This window comes from Magallana gigas, chromosome 2, assembly GCF_963853765.1.
Source record: "Magallana gigas chromosome 2, xbMagGiga1.1, whole genome shotgun sequence".
Classification (NCBI taxonomy): Eukaryota; Metazoa; Mollusca; class Bivalvia; order Ostreida; family Ostreidae; genus Magallana; species Magallana gigas.
Genome location: NC_088854.1, coordinates 59917459 through 59944342, shown reverse-complemented (window position 1 = coordinate 59944342; position 26884 = coordinate 59917459). Strand labels below are relative to the sequence as shown.

Sequence of the window (26884 nt, the reverse complement as noted above, 5' to 3'; positions counted from 1 at the left end):
TTGTGCCATGTTCTTACATGTACTCTTTATTCATACACCAAATGTAAAATCAAAGTCCTGAAGAACTGACGGGAGTTGATTTTGTCGATGTTTAGTTATTTCAAAATCAATGATATGTTATTTTGCATGACAAGTACATGTAGTTTCTAATTTGAATTACGCACATTTTTATAATATGAATTTTTGGACTTTTTCGACAAGAATGTCGAGAAACCCCCATATGAATCATGTTAAATAATATTTAAAGATAAAACTTAATTCGATCAAACTATGTATCAGTAACAGAAATATTTTTCGAAAATTGTATGGATCCAAGCAATATTGAACTCTAGTCTCGTTCAACCAAACGCTCGGCTGACACCGTAAATCTCCGACAAGGATTTACGGAGACAGCCGAGCGTCGAGTTGAACGAGACTATATATTGAACTCTGGCGTAGGAATACATACGACTACAAAAAATATTTAAATTGTTCGTACCATTTACAATCTGACTATTTTCAAGGTATTTATAAATAAGTTTCCTTGAAAAACAATGCTTTAGCATACATTACATCGAATTTATCGATTATTTTCAGGAACTAAGTCTTGTCAGCAGCAATGATTTGTGCCGAGGTCCAAACACTGTTTCACTTTCGATTTATCGGTTTGTCTGAGTAACTGACATTAAAATCAACTCCCAAAAATGTAAAGCCATTCATTTCTCAGTTTTACCATTCCGTACTGTTTATTGATTAGATTTAAAATAAATTTTTGATGTACATTAATTCCCAATTGTAAAGTAAAATTACATTAACTTACATCAAAAAGCATTTACAATGCAATTGGTTGGTTGAAATTATCATATATTAATAACGACGAAGACTAAAATCAATAAGTACAAAGAACCATAATTAAAAATATTTTATTTTTCAACAGTTGTGGGCTCAATGACAGAGAAACAGGTACATGCTATGCTTAGACAAATTTTGGACGGTATACTATAGAAATTGTGCTGTCATTTCTTTACTGCTGTTTTTACCTAACAACTGTATCATTGACACAGAAACTACTGTTACATCACGTATGCTTACTGATTGGGATACAATTGTCATCAACTTGATGTAAGTCTCACATTGTAATCAGTAGCAAAACGCAAGAAATTACTTAAATTCTGGAATTTATTTTTTTAACGAAGCGACATCTAGTATACAGCAATCATTTGAGCTTCAACCGCCAGCGGTTAAAACACAATGCATCATGCCGACACCGTCTGTAATTTATTTAGATTTAAAATGACGAATTTACAACAATTATAATTTAAGTAAAAAAAAAAATCACGGGTGTCTAGTCTATAACATTAATATCACAGTTGTCTCTCTTTGGTTTCACTACTACATGGGTTGTCTCCCCATTACAGGCTCAGCTTCAGTACCACTGTCAAAGCTAAAACCAGCCATGACACTTGGACCGAACGCTCCACTGGAAAACAAAATGTATACCTTAGTCATCTATATGTAAAATACCGGATTCTCTCCTAAAAAAATTTCATCATGATTATGAAGGACACTTTTGACCCTTTTATATCACCTAATTACAATTATCATTATATACCTCCGCTAGAGCTGGTATATGATACTCCCGCGGCAGCCTCCAGCGCCGAGATCTGTGAGGCGCTGAGGGTGGATCTCTGGGTGGTGGTTGAGGCCTGGGCCTGAGCAGGGCTGAGATTCCTCAGCTGTGTGGCAGTGAAGCCCTGAACAGAAAGCGATATGTAAACCAGACACAAACAAAACAATAATGTGAATCAAGTGTGATGTATTGATTGGAAAGACACCTGAGCATGTAGGAAGGGGTTACTCACAGAGAATACGGAGGACGGAATAAGAGTGATGTGGGAGGCCAAGATCTCGTCTATCTGTGTGTCGGTCAGCGTGGCGATCTCTGTCTTGCTCAGGCCACCTAGCGGAGTAAACAGAAAATCTCATGCACAATAATCATTGTATTTGTGGGCTTAGTTAGGGAGTATACATATGTGGTACATGTTGCTACACCATTTAATCAACCCTCTATAAGATCAAACTTAGATTCAGCAGCCCTACCCCCCTTCCCAATGGTATAAAAAAGTCTCGGTACCGATGTGAACTCCCACGTTGGTGATTTGAACCGTGGTCCAGTTAGAGACAGTAGATCCGTACGCGGTCTTGGCGTGGTTGACGAATTCTACCATCTGTGTGGCGCTACAGCTTGTCACTTCACCAACTTTATCAGCGGAATCTCTGAAAATTGTGGAAAATGGGAAACTGGGTTACAAAGAGTGTCCTTTTAATAATAAACATTTTGCTTTTAAAGGATTCAGTACAATAAGTCAGATAAAAGAAGACTTAGAGAGTACCATCCTTTGGCCAACATAAACCGTTTACCTTCAATTACTTACGTAACTACCGGTTGTCAATATGGACTCCTTCTGAATCATGACATACTGGATTTTAATTCAAACTTGAATTGTGACGGGTGGGGGGGGGGGGGTCCTTACAGACTTAAACTCTAAGTTATGACGAAGTGATTACTTATTTATGTCTGAGATATACGAATTAGATACTTACATGTACTTATTTCCGTGTCATGACGAAGTTGATATGATTTTACTTATTTTTCAGCTGTGACGAAGTTAATTAATATCTATGTTTGAGTTTTCACGAAGTTAAAACTTTCTTTGTCTGTGCTTTGACACAGTGGATACTAACATGTTTTAATTACGAAGAACTAAATACTTAATCATCAAATAGTTATGACAAAGTTGAAATTCATTTGTGTTTTAGTAATGAAGAAGCAAATACTTACTCGTAAACGCTCGTGGTAATTTGCTGTATCTGACTTGTTGTCATGGCGCAAGTCATGTGACCCAGGGAACGAAGTTCAGATGATGTGATCGTTGAAATGGAACTTGATTTTGTCCATTTACTGAAAATGGTGGTTTTCTAAAACAACATAAATTCATATGTCGAAAAAAGTATATGAAAACAAGATTTCATATAGACCTATAAATAAATGTTCAAAAATCTAAACGTACATAAACATCTTTGATAAGTTTGGGATAAAACCCCTCTGCTTATGTGGCAGAATCATTTTATATAATATATATATATGATAAGTGTATTGTTATTATAATGTATTCTAGTAATATAATTATGCTGTGTATTATATCTTGCATAGTCAAGGTTGTTATTTAAATAGATTTATACCTACATCAGGTAGTCTTTGATATTACTTAAGCAATTAGTATGCAGTCAAGCATAGTGCTTGGCTGGTCAGTGAAACTGTCTGAGGTATATAATTAAGTAATGGCCAAATATTAGATATGTCTTTTAATCGTGTTGGTGTTTTAGTTTCTATTCTGTGTTTGGATTGGTTAGCAAGGTTTTCCCTCCAAAAGTTCTTAGATTTTGGTTACTCTTTGTCATGATCTTGATTTGGGCAGTCAAAGTATATTTATGACAGACCTGACAAAAACCTTATACTGATATAAAATTGACATTTCCTCTGTATTGGTAAGTTAATATGTTTATTATTAATACTAGTAACAATATATCTAATTTATTTATTAAAATGTTTACCTAGTAATTCTGCAGTAGATAATTTCCTTATCACATATTTCTTCTGAATAAAGTAAGACATCAAAGATAAAGTTACATGTAATAAGCAAACAATACCTTGTCTCACTAAGATATTTTATATGTAAATTACACGGTGCCGGATAATTATGCCAGTGCCAAGGTGGAATTTTTGCACCCGCTTAAGCTGCATATATCGAAAAATTCAAATATGCCATATTGATTCAAGAGATAACAACCACCTTTAATATTGTTTTATTACAAAAACAAGGTATTTATCATATCTAAATTTACAGATTCATATGACATTACATCATATGGCAATAATAAGATTTTTGATAAAGGCCCTTTCCAACAGAATGGTATGATTAGTATATTTTGTGTAATTGTCTTATATTGGGAGGCTTATATTTGTATACAATATATGCACGTAATATAAAGTTATCTCCCTTGTAATTGATTTAATTATTATTGATAATGTTGATATTGTATATCAGAAATTCTATAATAAACATGTCTATTTTATGTTATTTTATGCCTGATATATGTTATGCAATTGTTACAGGGTCAAAATTCTTAATACATAAAGCCAAGTCGAACCCTCAACAGTCTTGACTTATTTATTATGTGCGAGGACTGTTACACTTATTTGCATTGTTTTTTCCTGACATATTTGCTTGCAATCCGCTTTGACTCACTTTTTTAAGACAAGTACAAATATATTCTTCAATTCAACAGTGTTTGCTTCAAACCAAAAAGAGTTGTTGTCTGTTGTACTATTCAGTGTTTTTTTGTTTTTTTTTTATTTTTGCATGTAATTTACACGTTTAAAACCATAACCAAAAGTGTTACTGTGTATCATTTGTTGGTTTATATCTCACCTGAGTATCTTCCCACTCTGAGAACGCGCCAAGCTGAGCGATGTCGTCATAGGTGAAGGTCATTGTGTCGTGCTCTGTGGAGGTCAGTCCCTGGTTAATAGAACCGAGGCTCTGAATGGTGGCCGATGACCAAGTGCTAGGGGCACCGTACACCTGTAAGGTAAATACTCGCTATCAAAATGTCTACTGCAAACATTTCAAATAAATTCGAAACAGTATACCGCTTTTAAGTAGAGTGAATTTAACAAGTATTGTACACACTTATAAATTAATGAAGCATCCAACATGACACTTCATACATTACTCGAGTATGCTTTGTCTTTGCAAATAAAACTCATATTTTAGGAAAAAAAACACCTACTTAAATTTAATGATTTGCCTTATATACGTATGTACATCATTCAAGTATATGTTTGCCAGACAGTTGCACTCTGAAGAAGCGGCACTTACCGTGGCTCGCTTGGCGACTGTAGCCAGGGCCTGTTTTTGCTCTGTACTGTAGTCAGTGGGACTCCCCAGCAGACTGGCGCACTGGGTGAAGTCTGTGTCCTGGATTCCGGACAGCTGGGATGTGGTCAGTGAACTCAGCATCGAGGTTCCCATGCTAGTCAACTGTGCACACGTGATGGAGGCTGGAAAAACGTTCGTATGGTAAAATGCGGCTTTATATCATACTTGTTTATGACAGAGGCGAGAAGACATTAAAACAAGGACAGTCGACGTTATATTATGACGATATATTTTTAATTGTATGATAAATTTATTGAATGCGATATACAGCTAGTATATTCTATTACTATGATGTATACAACTGGCTATCATCATCTTTTGCATTAATATATTCCATATGATTTGTCAGCAAAATTAACACAGAGATACCACCAAATCTTGCAAAGTTGTCCTACGGTCACAAAACAGACCTACTTCTAACATGACACAAAAGTTGTGGCGTCCAGCAACCAATAGCTACATGTACATCCCTTACCTGTGGCGTCCAGCAACCAATAGCTACATGTACATCCCTTACCTGTGGCGTCCAGCAACCAATAGCTACATGTACATCCCTTACCTGTGGTCCTCTTCCTGCGCCTGGAGGCGGAGCAGGCCTGGAGAGCGGCACTGATGTAACCTTTGATCTCTGTTCTGATGGCGTCATAGTCCTCGCTACACTCCGTCAAAAGGCCAGCCTTCTTCAGTTTGCGTTTCAAGGCGCCCCTCTTCTTAAAGCTTTTACCGATGGCAGATATGGTGTCGCAGAGACCAGACTGAAAATTAAATAATGCCACATGACAAGAAAGCTTCTTGAACGGTCATATACATACTGTAAAACAAGAACAAAAATACTCATCGAAACTGCCATAAAGGATATTTTGACTGATATTGTTTTTATTTTCTAAAGAAAACCAAAAGTGTTTTGACTTAAAATTTTAATATTTTCCTATGTTTTTTTACTACGCTTTTCATTTAAACTAAAAGGAGGTAAATATGGCCTTAAAATGGCCGTTACCATCCCGCCCTCTTAACAAATTCCAGGAAGTGGTTCTTACCAGGCTTGAGAAATCAGCGGTTTGTAGACCAACGGTCCAATCGTTGAATGTGCCCATGATATCTGTGACCGATATGATGTCGCTCCCTTTTCTGAAACCAGCAAAAAAAGGTTGTTATAGATTATTCTGTTCTTCTGACGTCATATCAAGTGTCCCCTTGACATCATTGACAATCACATGATGATTATTGTAATGATATGAAAATAATTGTTGAAAGATGTATGGCGAATATGGTCTAGTATTTCTCTAAAGCTAAATCTAATCAATACGAATTATTTATTTCTAGTAGTTTTATAATCACTGATAATTGTTTTGAATGTTGTATTTTAATTGCGCTACTGTGCTTCTGACATATTTTAATTTGAGCAATAAAATATTGCTATGACTATACTTTTTATTGCTAAAATTAAAATATGTCAGAAGGACACTACAGTTGATGTCATTTTACGCTCTCTTCTTTTAAACGCGTGCTCATGCCATATTCCTAATTTCACACATAGTTAAAAATATTTTAAAAGTTTTTTACATGAAAAAAATTAGTAAAACACTTTCATAATGCCTTACACTGCTGAGTATCTAGCCATGAATTTCTCAGCCATCGTCCAGCACGTGAACCTGTCCCCACTCCCAGACAGAGCTTTGATGACGGCCTTGGTCGCAGACTTGTCCATCTTAGAAATCTCGGTGCTTCCCAGCAGCTCCACACAGTCCCCGAGGCTGTCGATGGAGGACTCAGTGAGGGTGCTAGACACGCTTAGCTACAGAGTTCATTAAAAAAAAATTTGTAAATAAAATTTTCATCATCGAAAAAGATTAAAGATTACAGTAAAGATATGAAAAGAAAATTGTCAGCTTTCATCCTTTCATAAAAATAGAAAAATTCTTTTCAGTGAGGCTAAATTTGGTATCCAATACTTACACATTCCAAAGCGTACTCTTTGATGTCTGTTTTTCTTGATTTACCGTCCATGATGGAGAAGTCAGCTGAGCAAATCTTTGTGGTGATGTCTGAACAGCTCCCTCCAAGAGTCTTTAACATGGTTTTGCTGTCAAGTTGAAACACAGAAAATGCAATCCACACGTAAAAGGCAATTCAAACAAAAAGAGGAAATGTTTTCCTGATAGAAGTATAAGATCATGGAGCAAGTAAAAACATAATGTGATAATCTGAGAATTTTGTATTTAAAAACTGCAACCTTTTTACAGATACAAAATGATGAAACTTTTGCTTACATGCAGTTGGAGTAAAAACAAATGTTGAAATTAGTCATTGGGAAGACAAAATGAATAGTTACTTAAAGCAGGCCAGAGCGTTGCCCGAGAGTGTGGATGCGTCCGACAGGTCCAGATTGGAGGAGGACACACAGGTGTGCAACTTCTGGCACACGTACTCATACTACAGGTAAAACAAAACAATGGTAAATGAAGATTAGGATTTAATATTAAACGACGTCAGGTGCTTGTGAGTGGATGGTAACTGGTACTGACTGAGAAGAAAGATTGTATCGGTGGTAATTTTGTTTATCATTATGACATTTGTTGGCACTGTTTTGCCCTCACTTTTATGTCGGGATATAGGGCAAATTATATTTATTTTATTTTAGGTACAGAGTAACGTGCAATTCAAAATAAATCCCAATTCATTATATGTAACAAATGTGAAGAGTTCGCGTCGGTTGACAATGGTTTTCGAGGGATGTCAATTTCAAACTTACCCTCCCAAACAGGCACTATTTATTTTATTATACTAAATGTCTTAATTTTAAAGAAAATTTTACTGTGTTTAAACAGAAATAAAGTGAATTCTATGTCGAACCGTACGCGCATAATTTACGCACATGTAACAATTCGTTGTTTTACCCGTTGCCAAGTGTGTTGCTAACGCTGAGGGTAATAGAACGGATTACCAAATGCGTCTAAACCAATCAGATTTCAGTATTTAACATGGAACTATAGTATAGTAATAGTTTATAACACATATTTGATCGATGAGGAGGCGACCACGCTGTAGGCAATAATCCTACAATAATTTTGGTTGATGTTACTGTGTTTGTCTGTACCTTCTCGGCCGTGATAGATGTAGACTCGGCGATCTTGGACAGGATGGAGGCACAGTCGGCGCTGTTGGTGTCGATGGCATCGAAGCGTTCCTTGGGGGCTGATCCAATGATAGGGAGGAGATTGGTGACGGTGGACAGATCCAGCTGTGTCCCTGCGTCCTGGCACTTGTTCATCAGGGCTTTACCCTGCAACATATAGACGACGTAAAGAGTCAGGTAGATCATGAGTACATGTATCACTCCTAGTTTCTTGAATGTTAATTCCCCCTTACTTCATTGCAGAGATATTGTTTTGGAAGCAAGACACACTAACAAGAATAAACCACGTACAAAAGAAAAGAGGCAGGTATCTTTGGTTTTGAACCATTTTAACAAGAGCTTGGACTTTGGATCTTGTGTCAAACAGCAATGTGACGTAGGTCTGTCTATTTCATTGCTGGCCACTCAGCCATGGCTCTTTGAAATCAACATTTGTCTGGCTTTTGAGCTAAGACTACGCAATCGGTGCATATTTTGCTTGAAACCACGTCATTTTTAACTTGTTTTGACGCAAAAAATAAATAGCTACGTCCAACCGAAAGTTCAAGGTCTTGATAATAAGGTTCTAAGTGTTACTGGGTTCATTGATATCAAATTTCTCTTACTTCATTACGAAATGATTTGGTTATTAGACAACTTAATCAAATTTTTTGGCAATATGCATTAATTCTTGTATAGCCATATGTTCTTATTTGGCTTTAATAATATCAGCAATTTAACTCAAAGTAAACATTTTGTATCATATAGGCTTTTGTCTGAAAATATTTAACCCTAATTTGCTAATATCGATGATTAAAATATAAATAATTAATAACGAATTAAGTTAGTAAACGGACTATTCGTTCACGAAGGGTTTTGATCTGTTTTATTTTAATGGAGATCCGTGGATTATGTCATTAACGAGGCCGGGTCTAATTTGTTCTGCCCTAGATTTTTGAATGAAATTTTTTACATGAATTTGTACTGATATATTTATTATTTTAAGATAGAAAAATAAGACATTTACCACACCGTTTGTTTAAGGGGTCATCTCAAAGTATGATAATTTTTAACATAGGACCCTATGGGATTTTGCTTGAAATGTATCAGTTTTGCACATTTTTTACATTTTTTAAAAACTTCTGCCCTAGGGATTTCTTTTTCTGTTCTACATATTAAAGTTATTGCTAAAAGGCATCAAATGGTCAAATAAAAAAAACCTATTACCTCCTGGTTTGTTCCAGGGCTCTTATCAAAGTTGTTATTTGTATGCCCAATTTCCCAGATTTGTCAGATTATGGCTATTTTATATTTGACAAAGGGGGAAATGGTGATCTTTATTGTATTATTAAAACATTCAGACATATTTAAGTAATAAATAAATATATAACATCACATATTAAGGGTCATTTATATAAAATACATGGTTACTGTCTTGAAATATATGAATTAAGCTATATTTAGGCAGGTTAAGAAAACGTGACAGAGGACTAGGCTTGCTGAACCCTCTTTACGATTTCGACCCGAGCCCAAATATAGCTTATACTTCGAGACATTTATGTTTATTCCACAATATAACATTATCTTTACGCATCAAACGAGATATTTTCAACAATTTTCGCTGAATATCTGCAGTTGAAACTATCACGCCATGGCGTCAACCAAGCAAAAAGATGACGTCACAATACAAATGAAACGCTGCGCAAAAGCGTGCGTACTCGTTCTGTACTCGGCCTCGTTAAATTGATTGAGTGATTCTGTTATTAATAAAAAAAATTACTCACCAGCTTTTTTGGAATATCTGCAGTCAAGGCTGAACCACATAAGGCCGTGAGGCTAGCTGGAGCAATGCTCATTATTTTCTTAATGGGAAAAAAGCTCAACATTTCCTCAGACGATGCAGACATGATCATCTTCAATGATTCTGCGGGGTCCGAGTCATCGTAAGACTATAAAGAACAATTCAGGTCAATCAACGAAATCACACAGGTAAGTTATTGGATACATATTATCGATGGGATTAAATAGGGAAGTAACGATAATTGAAATGTTTAATCATAAATTGGATAATACCAGTGAATTTGTGATAGTCACAGTAACTATTTATACATATACTTCCTGAAAGAAATGGCAGCTTTCTAGGTGCAAAATGTTCTTTTTCAATACAAACTAGAATACATTACTCATACAATGTGGTTTGTGTTACCAAAGGTAATGCGATTTAAGTATAACTTTAACCATTTTCGTTTTTGACACTATTTTTAGTAACAGGTTACTAATGTCTTACCGCCATCATGGCGGACGTTTTGACGGCAGGGTTGATATTGTCGGTGTTTTTGACGGCATTTAGGATCGTCTTTGCTGTGTCTTTCGTCAGTGGGATACCCAGCGAGTCCAACGTGCTGGGACCGTGACGAATAATTAATTCGGCGTTCTCCTTGATTTTAGTGTCAGAGGTCAACTATATGATGAAAATAATTAACAGAAAATTAGTAAAATACAAAATCACTACTCTATTCTCTGATCCTAATAGGAATATTAATTTTTATCATTTTACATACCTCTGTTTTGACCATCTCCCAAATTTCTTTTGACTGAAAGTAAGAGAAAAATATTTTAGCAACAATTGTTAGAGGTTGATCTAATTTTCCTTACTTGTGATTTCCTATAGCATTCCTGATATGTATAGATGAAGAATGGTGTCACGTATGTTTTTAAGACATTAACATCTATAGCTTTAGCTTATTTATGGCAGGAAGATCAACCTGAGCTATGGGCTACGTCTAAGTAACGATTTTAATCAAAGTTTGAGAAAATTCTGTTGAATTTTATTTTCCTGTGAATACATTTTTGGAAAATAGTTTTAAAATATAAATTTTAATTATTTTTTTCTTACTTTAAAACAAACCCATGGATATCCACACGTATGCCTTTATATGTTCTTAAATATCCGAGATTGAGTACAATTTTAATTTATGCACCGCAATTTACCTGAGTTTGAGTGAGCTTTGTGACATTCAGATTCCCGTTGTCATAGTTATTCCTTAAATCAGTCGCATCCATTAAGTCTGCTACTTCCATTGGAGCATATTTCACTAAACAAGCTTTGTCGGTAGTTTTGTTTAAGACTCCTTTCGTGAGCAATACATCCAGAACATCACGTATCTATAAAGAGCACAGCACTTAAACATGATATACCGGTACTCAACATCCTCTCTTATTTTATTTCTCCTTAATTTTTTTTCAGTCACAGCAAAATCAGTTCTCCCTTTACTGAAAGTTTTTTTTCTTTTCAAAATAAAAACTCTTTAATGTGTCTGAAATTAAACACGTTTGAGACAATTACATTCAACCAATGAGAATTATCACGTGACGTGACTTACGTCATCCTCGCTAAACGTTACGCCTGCCAATACGTCATCAGTACATACGGCCTCCTTGACCTTATCCAGAGTACTTTTATCGAGAGTCTTCATTAGCGATTTGGAAATGGGTAAGTACCTTTAGGAGATAAAATGACATCTGTATAATCTTATCTAAACCCAATTATTGTATTATGATGTAATGTTGTACTGCTTTTTTATTTACAAATAATGAAAAAGCAAAGTCATTTCTTATTTATAAATTTGATTTACCGGGTAACACAGCATTAAGAAGTATGAACCGTTTAACAGACAATGAGGTGGGTGTTCATTGTAATAGTACGTGACCATAAATTAGTTAGTTTTTATCAAAAATGAGCAAAGCCTTATACTAAGTATGCCATCATATCGTCAATCAACATTTAATTTTCAAACATAAATATATAAGATGTTTCTTTTAAATAGCGACAATACTAACGATACAAGGGTTGCTTTGTCTAGCGATGAGAAGTCAGTGTTTGCGCTCTGTAGAGCCTCTGCTTTGAGAATGTTCCATTCGTCAGCGTGCTCTTCTGACGGTGAAAACATGGGGATCTGAAGAATATCGGTCATACATGTAATATAAGAGATTGTTAGTTGTTAGTGCAATAGAGAAAAATGAGAGAGAGAGAGAGAGAGAGAGAGAGAATAAAGTAGATATAGTAGAACCTTTGCTTGATCGCAGAACTTGATCACAAACTTGGGGTCCAATGAACAGACTTTCATGACTTGCAGAAAATCGGCATCACATGCAAATGTGGTCTTATTGCCGAGGTAGGAGTTCATGCGCCTCCTAAAGAGGTCCTGGGCTGTGGCTTCTACGTCAGTCCTGTTACACAGTTGTTTTATTGAGGTGACCCTGAAAGAGGATTTTTTTGTCTGTTAGGAAGTAATAATTTTGCATAATATTGATTCAGATGATAATGATGATGAAGATGGTGATGATCATTGTGTATTCTTAAGACAAGAAGACATACAGACAATTGTTAAGCTTACGTGAAGAGACTGTCGAGTGTTGCGTCTTTTACATCTTTCAGACATACTGCTTTATCCAAAACACATTCTTGGGCATTGTCTAAAGCAAACCGCCATTTACTCATGGAGATGTCGCATTTGCCTGCCATATATGCTTTACACAAAGACGTATTGAAGTAGCTGGCGTCTACGTTACCCGCTTGTAACGCATCCTAGAAAAATACCAAACATTTTAAACTCATAGCGTGAAGTTACCGGTAATCTATTGCAAAGGTTTCCTTCAATAAGACAAGTAAAGTACTTACCTTGTATGATTGTTCTAGGTCGAATGACTTGAGATGGTCCTGGATTTCACAACTTCTTGACAGGTAAGATGTCGTTGCTAGGTAAAGCTTTTGTTTGATTGACGCTTCCTGTGTTACATTGTCAAGCAAGGTTCTCTACAAAAAAGAACAATTCGAACACCGGTTGGAAATTACAAGCAATTCAAGTTTTTTTAATGATTCTCCCAGGGGTATTATTATAATGAATTGCATTTATTTTTCAAGGATTTATCTATTTGTTTTACTTTTTAGTTATGAATGTACATTCTTTACAATTCAGAATTATTGCACATCCACTGTTGACTAAAAATTGAAAACGATGGTAATAAATGATTTTTAATACATTTGCAACTGCAAAGACTTCCACCGGGATCTTGTCAACTACGTCCTCGTCTGACACGGACTTTGGGTCTTTCAAGAACTGGATACTTTTATCCCTCGTAGCGCTGTCAAGACTGATCCATTTACGCAAGTACTTTTTAAGTCTAGAGCATGTTCCAATTTCTGCAGTTGCGTTAAAAACTATAGGAAGAAGTAAAATTGTTTCGTTAGATAACTTAAACAGTATTAAAGGAAATTCGGATTCATCAACATATGAAAGTTGCACTTACAAATGAGGCAAAAGACATACCTTTTGCGACTGTGGTATCATTTAGAGCTCTCATCAAAGTAGCATTTCCAGCAAATGTCCGACAACCTAAAAAGTTGCCATACTTGTCATAAGAATAACAGTCAGTGGCCAATTTGCCCTGGTAGCAGTCTGAACAGTTACTGGGACACCTCAGACCTTCCGCACCAGCATCTGTCAAAAACAAAAGATTGCAGTAACTCTAATACCGGGTAAATAAGAACATAAACCAAACGAAAACAATGGAGAAATTCCACTTACCACATCCACTGTACATAACCACAGAGTAGTCCGCAGGTGGGATCTCCCCTGTATTCGAGCCCACGATTTCACGAGGAGGTGAAAGACTTCCACTAGGCATTGGAGAACTGGTCATCATCAGGTCTGTAGGACGAGGGCTATCTGAAGGTAGAGGTCCTTGTGGACTTGTGAGCATAGGACCAGTCCTCGATAACATACCGTCAGAAGACATTGAACGGAATGGCGTGCTACCCGATATCATTGGTAATGGTGAACTACGCGGTATTCCGTCAGAAGACATTGTACGGAATGGAGTGCTACCCGATATCATTGGTAATGGTGAACTACGCGGTATTCCGTCAGAAGACATTGTACGGAATGGAGTGCTACCCGATATCATTGGTAATGGTGAACTACGCGGTATTCCGTCAGAAGACATTGTACGGAATGGAGTGCTACCCGATATCATTGGTAGAGGAGAACTACGCGAAATTACGTCAGAAGACCTTGGAGGGAATGTGGGACTTCCAGAGAACATGGGCAATGGAGAACTACGGGACATTCCGTCGGTACTCATAGGCGGTCGACTAAAATCTGTGGAATTCCTTAATGATGAAAACATGTCTTGTGGTTGTGCACAGTCTGGAGGTACATAAGGCAGGCAACTATAGGCAGATGCATTGAGGAACATCCACATGTCTGGAGTCAGCTTGGAGCAGTTGCGAAGAATAGCCTTACAGAAGCCTTCTTGGAAAATGGTAGAGTCTATTTCACCTTTAGATTCACTTATCTGTAATAGCAACATTTGGTCAAATTTGTAATAAGCAGCTACACGATCAAGTCAATGAAATATGTGAGAATACACACTACCCACCTTATACAAATCTGTAAAATTGAGGCCTTTGAGCATGCTGTGGACCTCACAGTCATTGCTCATCATGATCTTCATTTGAATGGACAACTTCAGTCTGTCTGGTGCATTCATTAGAATACCGCGCCACAAGGTTTTCTAAAATTTAAATCAAAGACTATGAAGATGGAGTTTGACGCCGGTACCTGATCGTTTGATTGAATGAAATTAAACTTACGTTGATAGCAGCAAAGGCTTGGATGGGCATTTTGTCGACATCTTGATACGTGATACTTGTGTCGGTAGGGTCGGAGAAGAAGGCGATGATTTTCTGCTTCATGACATCGGTCAGTCTTGCCCATGCTTCAAGGTACTTGGCGAGGCGGGAACAGGTGCCCATCACAGAAGAAACCTCAAATACTGCAAAATCAAGTACAAGACAAAAGGTGTCAGAGAGATTAGAAGGGTTTAGCATTTGAACGTGTACATCTAGGGGTACAAATATGTTAACATGTACTGATTTTAGGAACACGAACTGATTTTTGCTTATGTTAAATAAATTGTACTTGTAAATGAATGTGTAAAAGAATTAGATTTAACATTTTTAACATGTTAGTTTTCTCTTACTGATTATGCAATACTTCTATGAATTTGATGAAAGGAAAAGCAGAGTCGTGCTCAACACATCGTCTTCATTACATAAAACAACTTTTCATATACACAAAGTCTATATTTTGAAAAATGCTACAAGTATTCACCTCCGGGAAAGTTTGATTTTACACGTTTTGTACAACATGTAGAATGACGTGTTATGCAGAAATAATGACGTAATACACATAAAATTAGGGGATTCTCCTAGTTACACGTACTCGTACACGTACACGTTCAAATGCTTAACCTCTGTCATAACAAAAGCGATGCAAGATTAATCGCCGTTTGATCTTTTGAATAAAAAAGGATGTGGGATGGTAAACTAAGGATTTTATTTAACTGATGAATTACCAAAGAAAATTGCCACCTGAATTATTCGATGAAAATGTATTGATAAATTGAACACCATATATTTAATGATTGCCTGCCATACCCATTGCCATTGAGGTCTCACTCCTTGCTGTTAACAGGGTGATGTTCGTGTCTATCTTCGGACAGGGTAGTGGGATCCCATAACTGTCATAGGCCAACTGATCACCAGCAGCAAGTTCCCCCCGGTAACATGGACATTCACGAGGGCAAGGCAGTCCGGAGCTGTTGCCGTAATCTATTGAAAGAAGATCTTATGTAAGCAATATCATTTAAATCATATATGGATATATTAAGTGGCATATCAAAGGAGAGCGTATAGTGATAAAATATTCAATACAATATAAAACTATCATAATAAGGAAGAAACATACTCCAGTAATCATATGAGCTGTGATTTCCAAAGTCTTTGATCCCAAAGCATTCTGGTGTGATGTAGATAAAGCAGTTGGGGGCACTAATATTTAGGAACAGCCACATGTCTAAAGTCACCTTAGAACAGTTGCGCAGAATAGCCTTACAGAAGTCTTCTTGAAAGATGGAAGAGTCTACTTCACCTTTAGATTCACTAATCTGTAATAGCAACATTTGCGATTAATTATAAAAATAAAAGATGAACCTGCTTTGAAAAAAAATCGTATGTTATATAAGTGGACAAACGTACCTTATACAAATCTGTAAAATTGAGACCTTTGAGCATGCTGTGGACCTCACAGTCATTGCTCATCATGATCTTCATTTGAATGGAAAACTTCAGTCTGTCTGGTGCATTCATTAGAATACCATGCCACAAGGTTTTCTGGAATGAGAAACAAAGTACATTTAAAGTTGTGTTAAAGAAAAAATCTATCGTGCTTATTTAATATATTATTAAAATAGAGATTACGTTGATAGCAGCAAAGGCTTGGATTGGCATTTTGTCGACATCTTGATACGTGATACTGGTGTCTGTGGGGTCGGAGAAGAAGGCGATGATTTTCTGCTTCATGGCATCGGTCAGTCTTGCCCATGTGTCAAGGTACTTGGCGAGGCGGGAACAGGTGCCCATCACAGAGGAAGCCTCGAATACTGCGAAATCAAGTAGAAAATAAAAGGTGTCAGAGGACATAAAACCGATGCTAAATTAATCGCCGTTTGATCTTAATCTTTTGAATTGCAAATAAAGGCATGTGGGATGGTAAATTAAAAATTAAATTTAACTGATGAATTACCAAAGAAAATTGCCACCTGATTTGTTCGATGAAAATGTATTGATAAATTGAACACCATATAGTTAATGATTGCCTGCCATACCCATTGCCATTGAGGTTTCATTCCTGGCTGTTGACAGGGTGGTGTTCATGTCTATCTTCGCACATGGCAGTGGGATCCCATAACTGTCATAAGCCAACTGATCACCAGCAGCAAGTTCCCCCCGATAACATGGACATTCACGAGGGCAAGGCAGTCCGGAGCTGTTGCCTTGTTTATCGTAATCTATTGAAAGAAAATCGAATGTAAGCGATGTCATTTAGATAGCAATCATATATAAATACATTAAGAGGCATATCAAAGGAGAACGTGTAATCATGAAGTATTCAATATAGATATAATTATCATAATAAGGAAGAAGCATACTCCAGTAATCATATGAGCTGTGATTTCCAAAGTCTTTGATTCCAAAGCATTCTGGTGTGATGTAGATAAAGCAGTTGGGGGCGCTGATATTAAGGAACAGCCACATGTCTAAAGTCACCTTAGAACAGTTGCGCAGAATAGCCTTACAGAAGTCTTCTTCAAAGATGGAAGAGTCTACTTCATATTTGGATTCACTAATCTGTAATAGCAACATTTGCGATTAATTATAAAAATAAAAGATGAACCTGCTTTGAAAAAAAAATCGTATGTGATATAAGTGAAAAATCTTACCTTATACAAATCTGTAAAATTGAGGCCTTTGAGCATGCTGTGGACCTCACAATCATTGCTCATCATGATTTTCATTTGAATGGACAACTTCAGTCTGTCTGGTGCATTCATTAGAATACCATGCCACAAGGTTTTCTGGAATGAGAAACAAAGTACATTTAAAGTTGTGTTAAAGAAAAAATCTATCGTGCTTATTTAATATATTATTAAAATAGAGATTACGTTGATAGCAGCAAAGGCTTGGATTGGCATTTTGTCGACATCTTGATACGTGATACTGGTGTCTGTGGGGTCGGAGAAGAAGGCGATGATTTTCTGCTTCATGGCATCGGTCAGTCTTGCCCATGTGTCAAGGTACTTGGCGAGGCGGGAACAGGTGCCCATCACAGAGGAAGCCTCGAATACTGCGAAATCAAGTAGAAAATAAAAGGTGTCAGAGGACATAAAACCGATGCTAAATTAATCGCCGTTTGATCTTAATCTTTTGAATTGCAAATAAAGGCATGTGGGATGGTAAATTAAAAATTAAATTTAACTGATGAATTACCAAAGAAAATTGCCACCTGATTTGTTCGATGAAAATGTATTGATAAATTGAACACCATATAGTTAATGATTGCCTGCCATACCCATTGCCATTGAGGTTTCATTCCTGGCTGTTGACAGGGTGGTGTTCATGTCTATCTTCGCACATGGCAGTGGGATCCCATAACTGTCATAAGCCAACTGATCACCAGCAGCAAGTTCCCCCCGATAACATGGACATTCACGAGGGCAAGGCAGTCCGGAGCTGTTGCCTTGTTTATCGTAATCTATTGAAAGAAAATCGAATGTAAGCGATGTCATTTAGATAGCAGTCATATATGGATACATTAAGAGGCATATCAAAGGAGAACGTGTAATCATGAAGTATTCAATATAGATATAATTATCATAATAAGGAAGAAGCATACTCCAGTAATCATATGAGCTGTGATTTCCAAAGTCTTTGATTCCAAAGCATTCTGGTGTGATGTAGATAAAGCAGTTGGGGGCGCTGATATTAAGGAACAGCCACATGTCTGGAGTCACCTTAGAACAGTTGCGCAGAATAGCCTTACAGAAGTCTTCTTCAAAGATGGAAGAGTCTACTTCATATTTGGATTCACTAATCTGTAATAGCAACATTTGCGATTAATTATAAAAATAAAAGATGAACCTGCTTTGAAAAAAAATCGTATGTGATATAAGTGAAAAATCTTACCTTATACAAATCTGTAAAATTGAGACCTTTGAGCATGCTGTGGACCTCGCAATCATTGCTCATCATGATTTTCATTTGAATGGACAACTTCAGTCTGTCTGGTGCATTCATTAGAATACTACGCCACAAGGTTTTCTAAAAATTTTATCGAAGACTTTTAAAATAGAGATTGATACCGGCGCGCATGCGTTTGTTTGTATGAAATTAAATCTTACGTTGATAGCAGCAAAGGCTTGGATTGGCATTTTGTCGACATCTTGATACGTGATACTGGTGTCTGTAGGGTCGGAGAAGAAGGCGATGATTTTCTGCTTCATGGCATCGGTCAGTTTTGCCCAGGTGTCCAGGTATTTAGCGTAGCGGGAACAGGTGCCTATCACAGATGACGGCTCGAATACTGAAAAGTCAATAAATTTCATCATTAAATGCATTTCTTTTTTCTTTCTTTACTGATCAATGTATGGTTTGTTCATTGTTTCATATTTGTGGTTTGCAGTTATCTTGTGTACCTTTGGCATCATTTGTCTCATTCAATGCTGCGGCCAAAGTTGCATTGGATTCGATGTTGACGCAAATTAGTGAAGCTCCAAACTCGTCAAAAGACAAACAATCCCCCGGTGCTCTATCCTTGTAGCACGGACACTCCTTGGCACAAGGCAGGCCAGTTGTCATATTATCGAACTCTAAAAAAAAAACCCAGTCCACAGTAACAGACACGGGAAGTGCTTACTAAATGGAGAATTTTCCGTCATCTTTTATCCAAGCTATATATCTTTTTTACTGTATTTGAATCATTTGCGTTCTTAAAATGTTTTTTTTTTATATATCTTTGGTATTGTGTACTTACTACAGGCATCGGCAGGTTTAGGTGGTAACTGAGCTGTCAGTACGTTTAAGCCTGCAAGTACTGAAATAACATAGGGAAATTATAAATCGATTAATCTTATTTAAAGCAAAATGAGTTGTTCATAATAGGTAGAAAAAAAACTTTTCCCGTTTCAATTGTGTAAACAAATAGAAATCAAACCTTTTTTTTCTTTTGACACAATTTGCATTTATTTTCTTGAAAGGAATGTATAATATTTAGTCCCTGTAATTCTCTGTCTTTTAACATTTAAACAGAACCACAAAAATGATACATAGATCTAAATTTGATATTTGATAAAAGAGTATAATATTTGATATTTTCTTACATGTAAATAGGATTCTGTTTAGTGGATTATTCCCCAACTGATAATATTAGTTAACCAGGTCTAATTAAGGGTTACGGGGATTTGCCCCGGGATGTATTCCATACACCTTTCCGCCTGCGGCCTCATGGTGTATGGAATACAACCCGGAGTTAATCCTAGTACACTCTTGATTGGATCTTGATAACGAAATTATTTCCTATGTTTAACAAATTTTGATATTATATTGTTTTACTAGTGCTTTGCAACTTGACGATCAATTAATATGAATTGGAATTATGCCTAAAACCATTTATTCATACCAATAAAATATTAAGAAAGAGGGATTTTAACAAATAATTTATTGATTTACATCATTAAACGTTACATTATTTTGCGCAAAGATTTATAGGTGCACTTGTAAAGTTAACAAGAATTGCATTGTGACGTCACATTTTATTTACACCCGGCTCAAGTCCGGTGTACGAAAATTTACACCCGGCTTGTTAGCTTATCAAATCTCGTGTTACAAACTACATAGGAAATAAGATTAATCATCTTGATCATCAATATAAGCTTTGTGCCGCTTACTGCAATTTGTATATTACTTTGTTTCACGAAAAGGTACTAACCGAAAATTGTGTAATTGTGTAATTTTCTTCAATTTTATATGCCCATTTTATCAATACTAAGAAGAAAATAATTATTTTCTGATTAAGATCTATTCTTCTATTACACATTCATGTTATAAAAAAGAATTTGCCACCCCCTTCTGGACCTTCGTTCTTGAATGGACAGCTTCTTTGGTATTTTGGACAGAAATATCACCATTTCTTTTTTATTTAAAGTAAACATCTTGCTTAAATTTAGTTTTGGCTTTTAATAATCTATGCATACTTTAAAACAATATATTTATACATATGTTCTAGCTGATAAATATTCAATCTTGGTGATACAAGAGCTATGTGAATCCATTAACCTTTTCATGTTCCCTTTGATTTTGTTTCATCATTCCGGATTTTAAAAAATGCACAATTACCATGTTGTATTGATTATCAGTTACAAAATAACCGTTTTGTATTGATTATGAATTGCACAATAACTGTATTGTATTAATTATGAATTGTATTTTAATCGTGTTGTATTGACTATCAATATTGCACAACAACCGTGTTGTCTTGATTATCAGTTGCACACTATGGACATTAACTGTATAGTATTGATAATGAGTTGTATAATAACCATGTCGTATTGATTATCAATTGTACAATTATCGTATAGTATTGATAATGAGTTGTATGATAACCATGTTGTATTGATAATCAATTGTACAATTATCGTATTGTATTGATAATGAGTTGTATGATAACCATGTTGTATTGATTATCAATTGTACAATTATCGTATTGTATTGATAATGAGTTGTATGATAACCATGTCGTAATGATTATCAATTGTACAATTATCGTATAGTATTGATAATGAGTTGTATGATAACCATGTCGTATTGATTATCAATTGTACAATTATCGTATAGTATTGATAATGAGTTGTATAATAACCATGTTGTATTGATTATCAATTGTACAATTATCGTATAGTATTGATAATGAGTTGTATAATAACCATGTTGTATTGATTATCAATTGTACAATTATCGTATTGTATTTAAAATGAGTTGTATAATAACCATGTTGTATTGATTATCAATTGTACAATTATCGTATAGTATTGATAATGAGTTGTATAATAACCATGTTGTATTGATTATCAATTGTACAATTATCGTATTGTATTTAAAATGAGTTGTATAATAACCATGTTGTATTGATTATCAATTGTACAATTATCGTATAGTATTGATAATGAGTTGTATAATAACCATGTTGTATTGATTATCAATTGTACAATTATCGTATAGTATTGATAATGAGTTGTATAATAACCATGTTGTATTGATTATCAATTGTACAATTATCGTATAGTATTGATAATGAGTTGTATAATAACCATGTTGTATTGATTATCAATTGTACAATTATCGTATAGTATTGATAATGAGTTGTATGATAACCATGTTGTATTGATTATCAATTGTACAATTATCGTATAGTATTGATAATGAGTTGTATAATAACCATGTTGTATTGATTATCAATTGTACAATTACCGTATTGTATTTAAAATGAGTTGTATAATAACCATGTCGTAATGATTATCAATTGTACAATTATCGTATAGTATTGATAATGAGTTGTATAATAACCATGTTGTATTGATTATCAATTGTACAATTACCGTATTGTATTTAAAATGAGTTGTATAATAACCATGTCGTAATGATTATCAATTGTACAATTATCGTATAGTATTGATAATGAGTTGTATAATAACCATGTTGTATTGATTATCAATTGTACAATTACCGTATTGTATTTAAAATGAGTTGTATAATATCCGTATTGCACAACTACCATGTTTTATTGATTATAAATTGTATAATAACCGTGTTGTATTGACTATCAATTGCACAACAACCGTGTTGTCTTGATTGTCAATTGTACAATAACTGTATTGTATTGATAATGATTTTACAATAGCCACGTTGTCTTGGTTATCAATTGCACAATAACTGTATTGTATTGATAATGATTTTACAATAGCCACGTTGTCTTGGTTATCAATTGCACAATAACTGTATTGTATTGATCATCAATTGCATAATAACTGTATTGTATTGATCATCAATTGCACAATGTTGTATGGATTATAAATTGTATAGTAACTGTATTGTATTGATTATCAATTGTATAGTAACCATATTGTATTGATTATCAATTGCACAATTATCGTGTTGTATTGACTATGAATTGCACAATTACCATGTTTTATTGAGTATCAGTTACACAAAAACCGTATTGATATTGATTATCAGTTACATAATAACCGTATAGTATTAATTATCAATTACAGTGATAATATCTAATTGTGCCACTATTTTTTGACCCCAAATATACATATTGCGTAATTCCTATCAATACACTGAATATCCTTTTAAAAGGGTATGATTTAATAAAAGAACAAGGTATGATAAAAGTTACAATTTTCTTTACAGTTAGTTGGATAAATAGTGTCAAAAACTGTATATTTTGAAATTACCGTTAAGAATCATTATGCGATTTTTCCATTGCAAAATAAAAAATAAATCCACGATCTCGGCGCTTTAATTAATGATGGTGTATTTTAGTTTGTTTTTCTTTTGATCTAGTCAATGCAGTCATACATAAATAAAGGGCTGTTATTGAACACAAGGCTAGAATTCAGGATTGCGAAATGTTTTAAAACACGACAAGTCACGGGTAAGGTGGAAGGCCCCATTACCAAGATATCTATAGGATGGGTCTAAATGAAAATGAGGTCACCAGGCCAATTGTACGATATTACATGGCATTCAAATTAGATTTTTCTGATAATTGAAAGAATTATCCATCTCGCTATCAATTATTTCGATGTCTTTTATTTTTCAGTTATCGCCATGAAAATCAATACACGAAAACTATGGAAGCCTTGTCAATATTATGACTGTTGAGCTTTTGCCAATCCATATTGATTTCGAAATGACTATATGATGCTGATCTTAATCCACTGAGGGATGCTCTAGTGCAACACTTAAAAGGTTTTTGACAACCAAGACAATGTAACAATTTATCTACATAAATCATCCTTACTTTTTCTGTGAATATATTTTAGTTGATACCAAAGGTTCTCGTTTTACATTATTATAAATAATATATAGGAAAATATCAAATAACTTTACACATTTAGATTTCTAAAGGCCTGAAATGAAAAAAAAAACCTAATTATATAAAGATACAGTCTTGTTATAATCGATGAAGTGTTAAAATGAAGCATTATCAATTTACGTCATAACGAAACGGAAAAGAGTTTTGAATGTTATAAACATATTGACATTTTTTCCTACAAGAGGTCACCTTGATAAGTTTTCTTTTACCCGGCGTTTCTCTCATGCCAAGTAAGATTATATTTCGTAAGACATAACTTTTGGTAAAATATTTAAAAAACCGTGTTGTGTTTAGGACGAGTGTTTTTAAGACACTGGTATAATCTTAATTTTTAACTCCCACCTTTTATGATCATTTCTTCAAACGTAACAATATATGAGTTCTTTTTTCGATCTTCCTAATAATCAACGTGTGTATGATTTCTTAGAGTAAGCTAATGTTTGGTATTGTCTCTTAAATATTTCCCATTGCGTAATATGTATTACAACAAATATTGTAAAAACAACACAGAACATTTTTTGTTGAAAAACATGCAGCGTGACCAAGTTCTATTCCATTAATAGAAATGACGTTTTGTTGGAGATTTTGTATTCGCAAATTGAACTGTTCTATAGTAATACTTTTTAAGGTTAGACGACCCGTTTCTCAATTTTTAAACCTTTTCCAGGAATTTGTCATTGATTTACTATATGAACACAGCCAATTGTGGCTCACGTTAAATTCACGTGAAGTTTCATCCGAAAAATCACGTGAAATTCGTGTGAGGTGAAATTCGTGTGAGGTGAAATTCACGTGAAATTTTTCATGTGAATTTCACGTGAATAACTTCACGTGAAATTCATCTGAAAGTTCACATAATTTTCACACAATTTTAACGTGAAATCCCTTTCTCGTGAAATTCAAGTGAAAAAATTCAGGTGAAATTCATGTGAGTACTCTTTTCACACGAATTTCACGTGAAAATTTCACGTGATTATCACATGAAATTAACGTGAATTTCACGTGAGGCGCAATTGCCTGTGTACTACTTTGACTAGCTTTCTTGCAAAAAATTAGGGTACCTTACCAGGCATTTTTGCAAGTTACCAGAGTATGCAATTTCCTATATGATCTTATTGAAAATACGCTTGAATTGCTGATATAAAATTGTTGGTTTTATCTGGTATATCATCAGGCAAAAATAATCATCATTTAAGTCCAACTATTCACATCTACTTAGTACTATTCATTCAAATATATAGTAATTCTAGCAAAAATATTGAATAAGTCAATTTAAAACAAGTTCCTTTTAAAAAAAATATTTGAATCTTTAATATCACGGGAAAGGTGATTTAAATATTTCCATTAAATGCGCATTCTGTATAAAGATTTAACAATAGAGAATTCTGTCCTCTGATTAAGTTAGATGATAAATTGTTTGTATTTAATCAATTTATTTATTTATTTTAGTTTAGCATGTTTAAAAGTAGATTAAATAAATTCTAAAATGCTAGGCAAAATATAATTTTTAGGTAACGATTGTTTTCACTATAGATTAGGATTTATCTTCGATTGCCGAAACCGATACCAAAAATTGAGTCTCATATAAATCGATTTATTCTAAAAGAAGATCAGACATGAAGATTCCCATCGATTATCTGTTTTTGTCAAATATTTATTTTTACAACAAAGACGATATTACAAGTGGTAAGTGGTTTTACTGCAGATGTAAAACCCTTTAAACTTGTAGAAAGTTGAAGATTTATTTAGATGACAATATTGATAATTTAATCTATATTGGTAAAAACATAAAGGATCAATTTTTTTTTAAAAATGGGACAGTGTGATATCAAATAGAGGTATGGCATAGTCTGCATATGATTATGTCTTAAGGGGGGTTAGAAATAGTGTACAATGACAAAAATTAGTTCCATTTTGTGTAAGACTACCGGTATAAGAATTAGGGACGTGTTTCGCTTGTAAAAATGAAATATACTATGTTTTACTAGAAAACATATATGGCAGGGTAGTACATTCATATGAAAATAAATATTATGAGATTTGTCGAGACGATAGGTGCAATTTTTTTCCTTAAAAGATGTATTTTTAAACCCAAATTTAATGAAATTTACTGTTCTCAACAAACATAATTTTCTTGTAATTCTAGCAAATAATATTGTTTATGACAGCAAATAATTTATTTGTAAACAAATGCATTAGTAATAATTATGTAATAATCATAGCATTTGTTATGATAACAAAGCTATCTTTGTTATCATAACAAATGCTATGATTATTGTCTGCCTACAAATGTTTATTTAAAGAAAATATTTGGTGTTATGAAATAAAATAAAATTTTATTTTTGAATAAACATCTGTGGGAAGGCACTTTTTTAAGTTAATTTTATTTCTCTATTTTTATCCATTTAACATTTAACATTTTATGCTTTCATCTGCAATTCATAATTCTTTATCCACAAGCCCTTGTTTCTGCAGTGAAGTTTATCCCCAAAGAGTATGATCATACTTTTCGGGTAGAGGTTAATTACAGAAACAAATGCCTGTGTCTAGAAGACCTGTAGTAAACAACACTAGGATACCGTAACAGTGCACCACACATACGTGTGGAATGGTGTTCCCAGGTAAAAAAAAAATTAAACGTTATTAACTAAAAACAAGTCATTCAAATTTTCTGTATGCCAAAACTCACGTGTTGCGGCGACTATTAGGTATCTCTGCGTCGTCATTCTTCTTCTTTTAACTGCGACCAGCGCAGTTTACTCCTAAAAGCAAAGTGAACCCTGAATAACTCAAATCAATACCAGTTCTGCTTGGGGGACCACGGCATGGTTTAAAGATAGATCCTATCAATGAAGGACAATGGCCTATCTTTCTATCGTATGCATATTCTTTGCATCCACTGAAATGTACACCATTGTTGGTGCTCATTCAACTGAACTTCACTTTTCTATATATCGTTTTCTTCAATTAATCTATACTATCAAAATAATGAAATTGATTCTATCGAAGCAATTTTACCGAGCTTGTCAAAGCGGTATTGGCCAATTTATTTTTATTGCTAAACCCAGTTGTATATCCAACAGTAGTTTGAAAAATAATAATTGCTGTAAATTTCGTCATTACACCCAAACCATCTAGGTATGGCAATACCTAAATGTAGAAAACAAAAAACTCATCTAATTTTTACTGGACTTTATACCATGAAGCAACAAAAATCAACTTTCCGT

At 34.6% G+C, this 26884-nt stretch overlaps 1 protein-coding gene across 2 annotated transcripts; it reads right to left on the bottom strand.

The window, feature by feature from the left end:
• Positions 1 to 886: 886 nt before the first annotated feature.
• Positions 887 to 26490, bottom strand: LOC105348454 (serine-rich adhesin for platelets). Of its 2 annotated transcripts, XM_066077572.1 has the most exons (42): positions 26347 to 26490; positions 19533 to 19592; positions 19195 to 19368; positions 18901 to 19082; positions 18686 to 18820; positions 18396 to 18594; positions 18072 to 18254; positions 17665 to 17846; positions 17443 to 17577; positions 17152 to 17350; positions 16828 to 17010; positions 16421 to 16602; positions 16199 to 16333; positions 15909 to 16107; positions 15599 to 15772; positions 14753 to 14934; positions 14539 to 14673; positions 13686 to 14454; positions 13428 to 13598; positions 13140 to 13318; positions 12779 to 12913; positions 12495 to 12685; positions 12168 to 12357; positions 11938 to 12053; positions 11481 to 11598; positions 11089 to 11262; positions 10659 to 10691; positions 10385 to 10558; positions 9882 to 10046; positions 8080 to 8265; positions 7315 to 7415; positions 6939 to 7065; positions 6584 to 6777; positions 6020 to 6110; positions 5542 to 5737; positions 4923 to 5104; positions 4473 to 4625; positions 2822 to 2958; positions 2114 to 2256; positions 1842 to 1939; positions 1592 to 1733; positions 887 to 1459 (listed from the first exon to the last, which is right to left on the bottom strand). In XM_066077572.1, exons 1-42 carry the CDS (start codon positions 26381 to 26383, stop codon positions 1392 to 1394), a joined length of 6909 nt encoding a protein of 2302 aa, XP_065933644.1. In that variant the 5' UTR covers positions 26384 to 26490; the 3' UTR covers positions 887 to 1391. The 2 variants fall into 2 exon arrangements, with proteins under 2 accessions (XP_065933644.1, XP_065933645.1); XM_066077573.1 differs by lacking the exons at positions 16199 to 16333; positions 16421 to 16602; positions 16828 to 17010; positions 17152 to 17350.
• Positions 26491 to 26884: the final 394 nt, after the last annotated feature.

What these genes read in the sequence shown, in the direction of transcription:
- LOC105348454 (XM_066077572.1), bottom strand. Translation starts at nt 26,383, where the DNA reads ATGACGACGCAGAGATACCTAATAGTCGCCGCAACAC. An exon ending in AAACGTCCGCCATGATGGCG is followed by an intron (nt 10,047 to 10,384) that starts GTAAGACATTAG and finishes TGTTCTTTATAG; the next exon opens with TCTTACGATGACTCGGACCC. An exon ending in ATGGCTAGATACTCAGCAGT is followed by an intron (nt 6,111 to 6,583) that starts GTAAGGCATTAT and finishes TGCTGGTTTCAG; the next exon opens with AAAAGGGAGCGACATCATAT.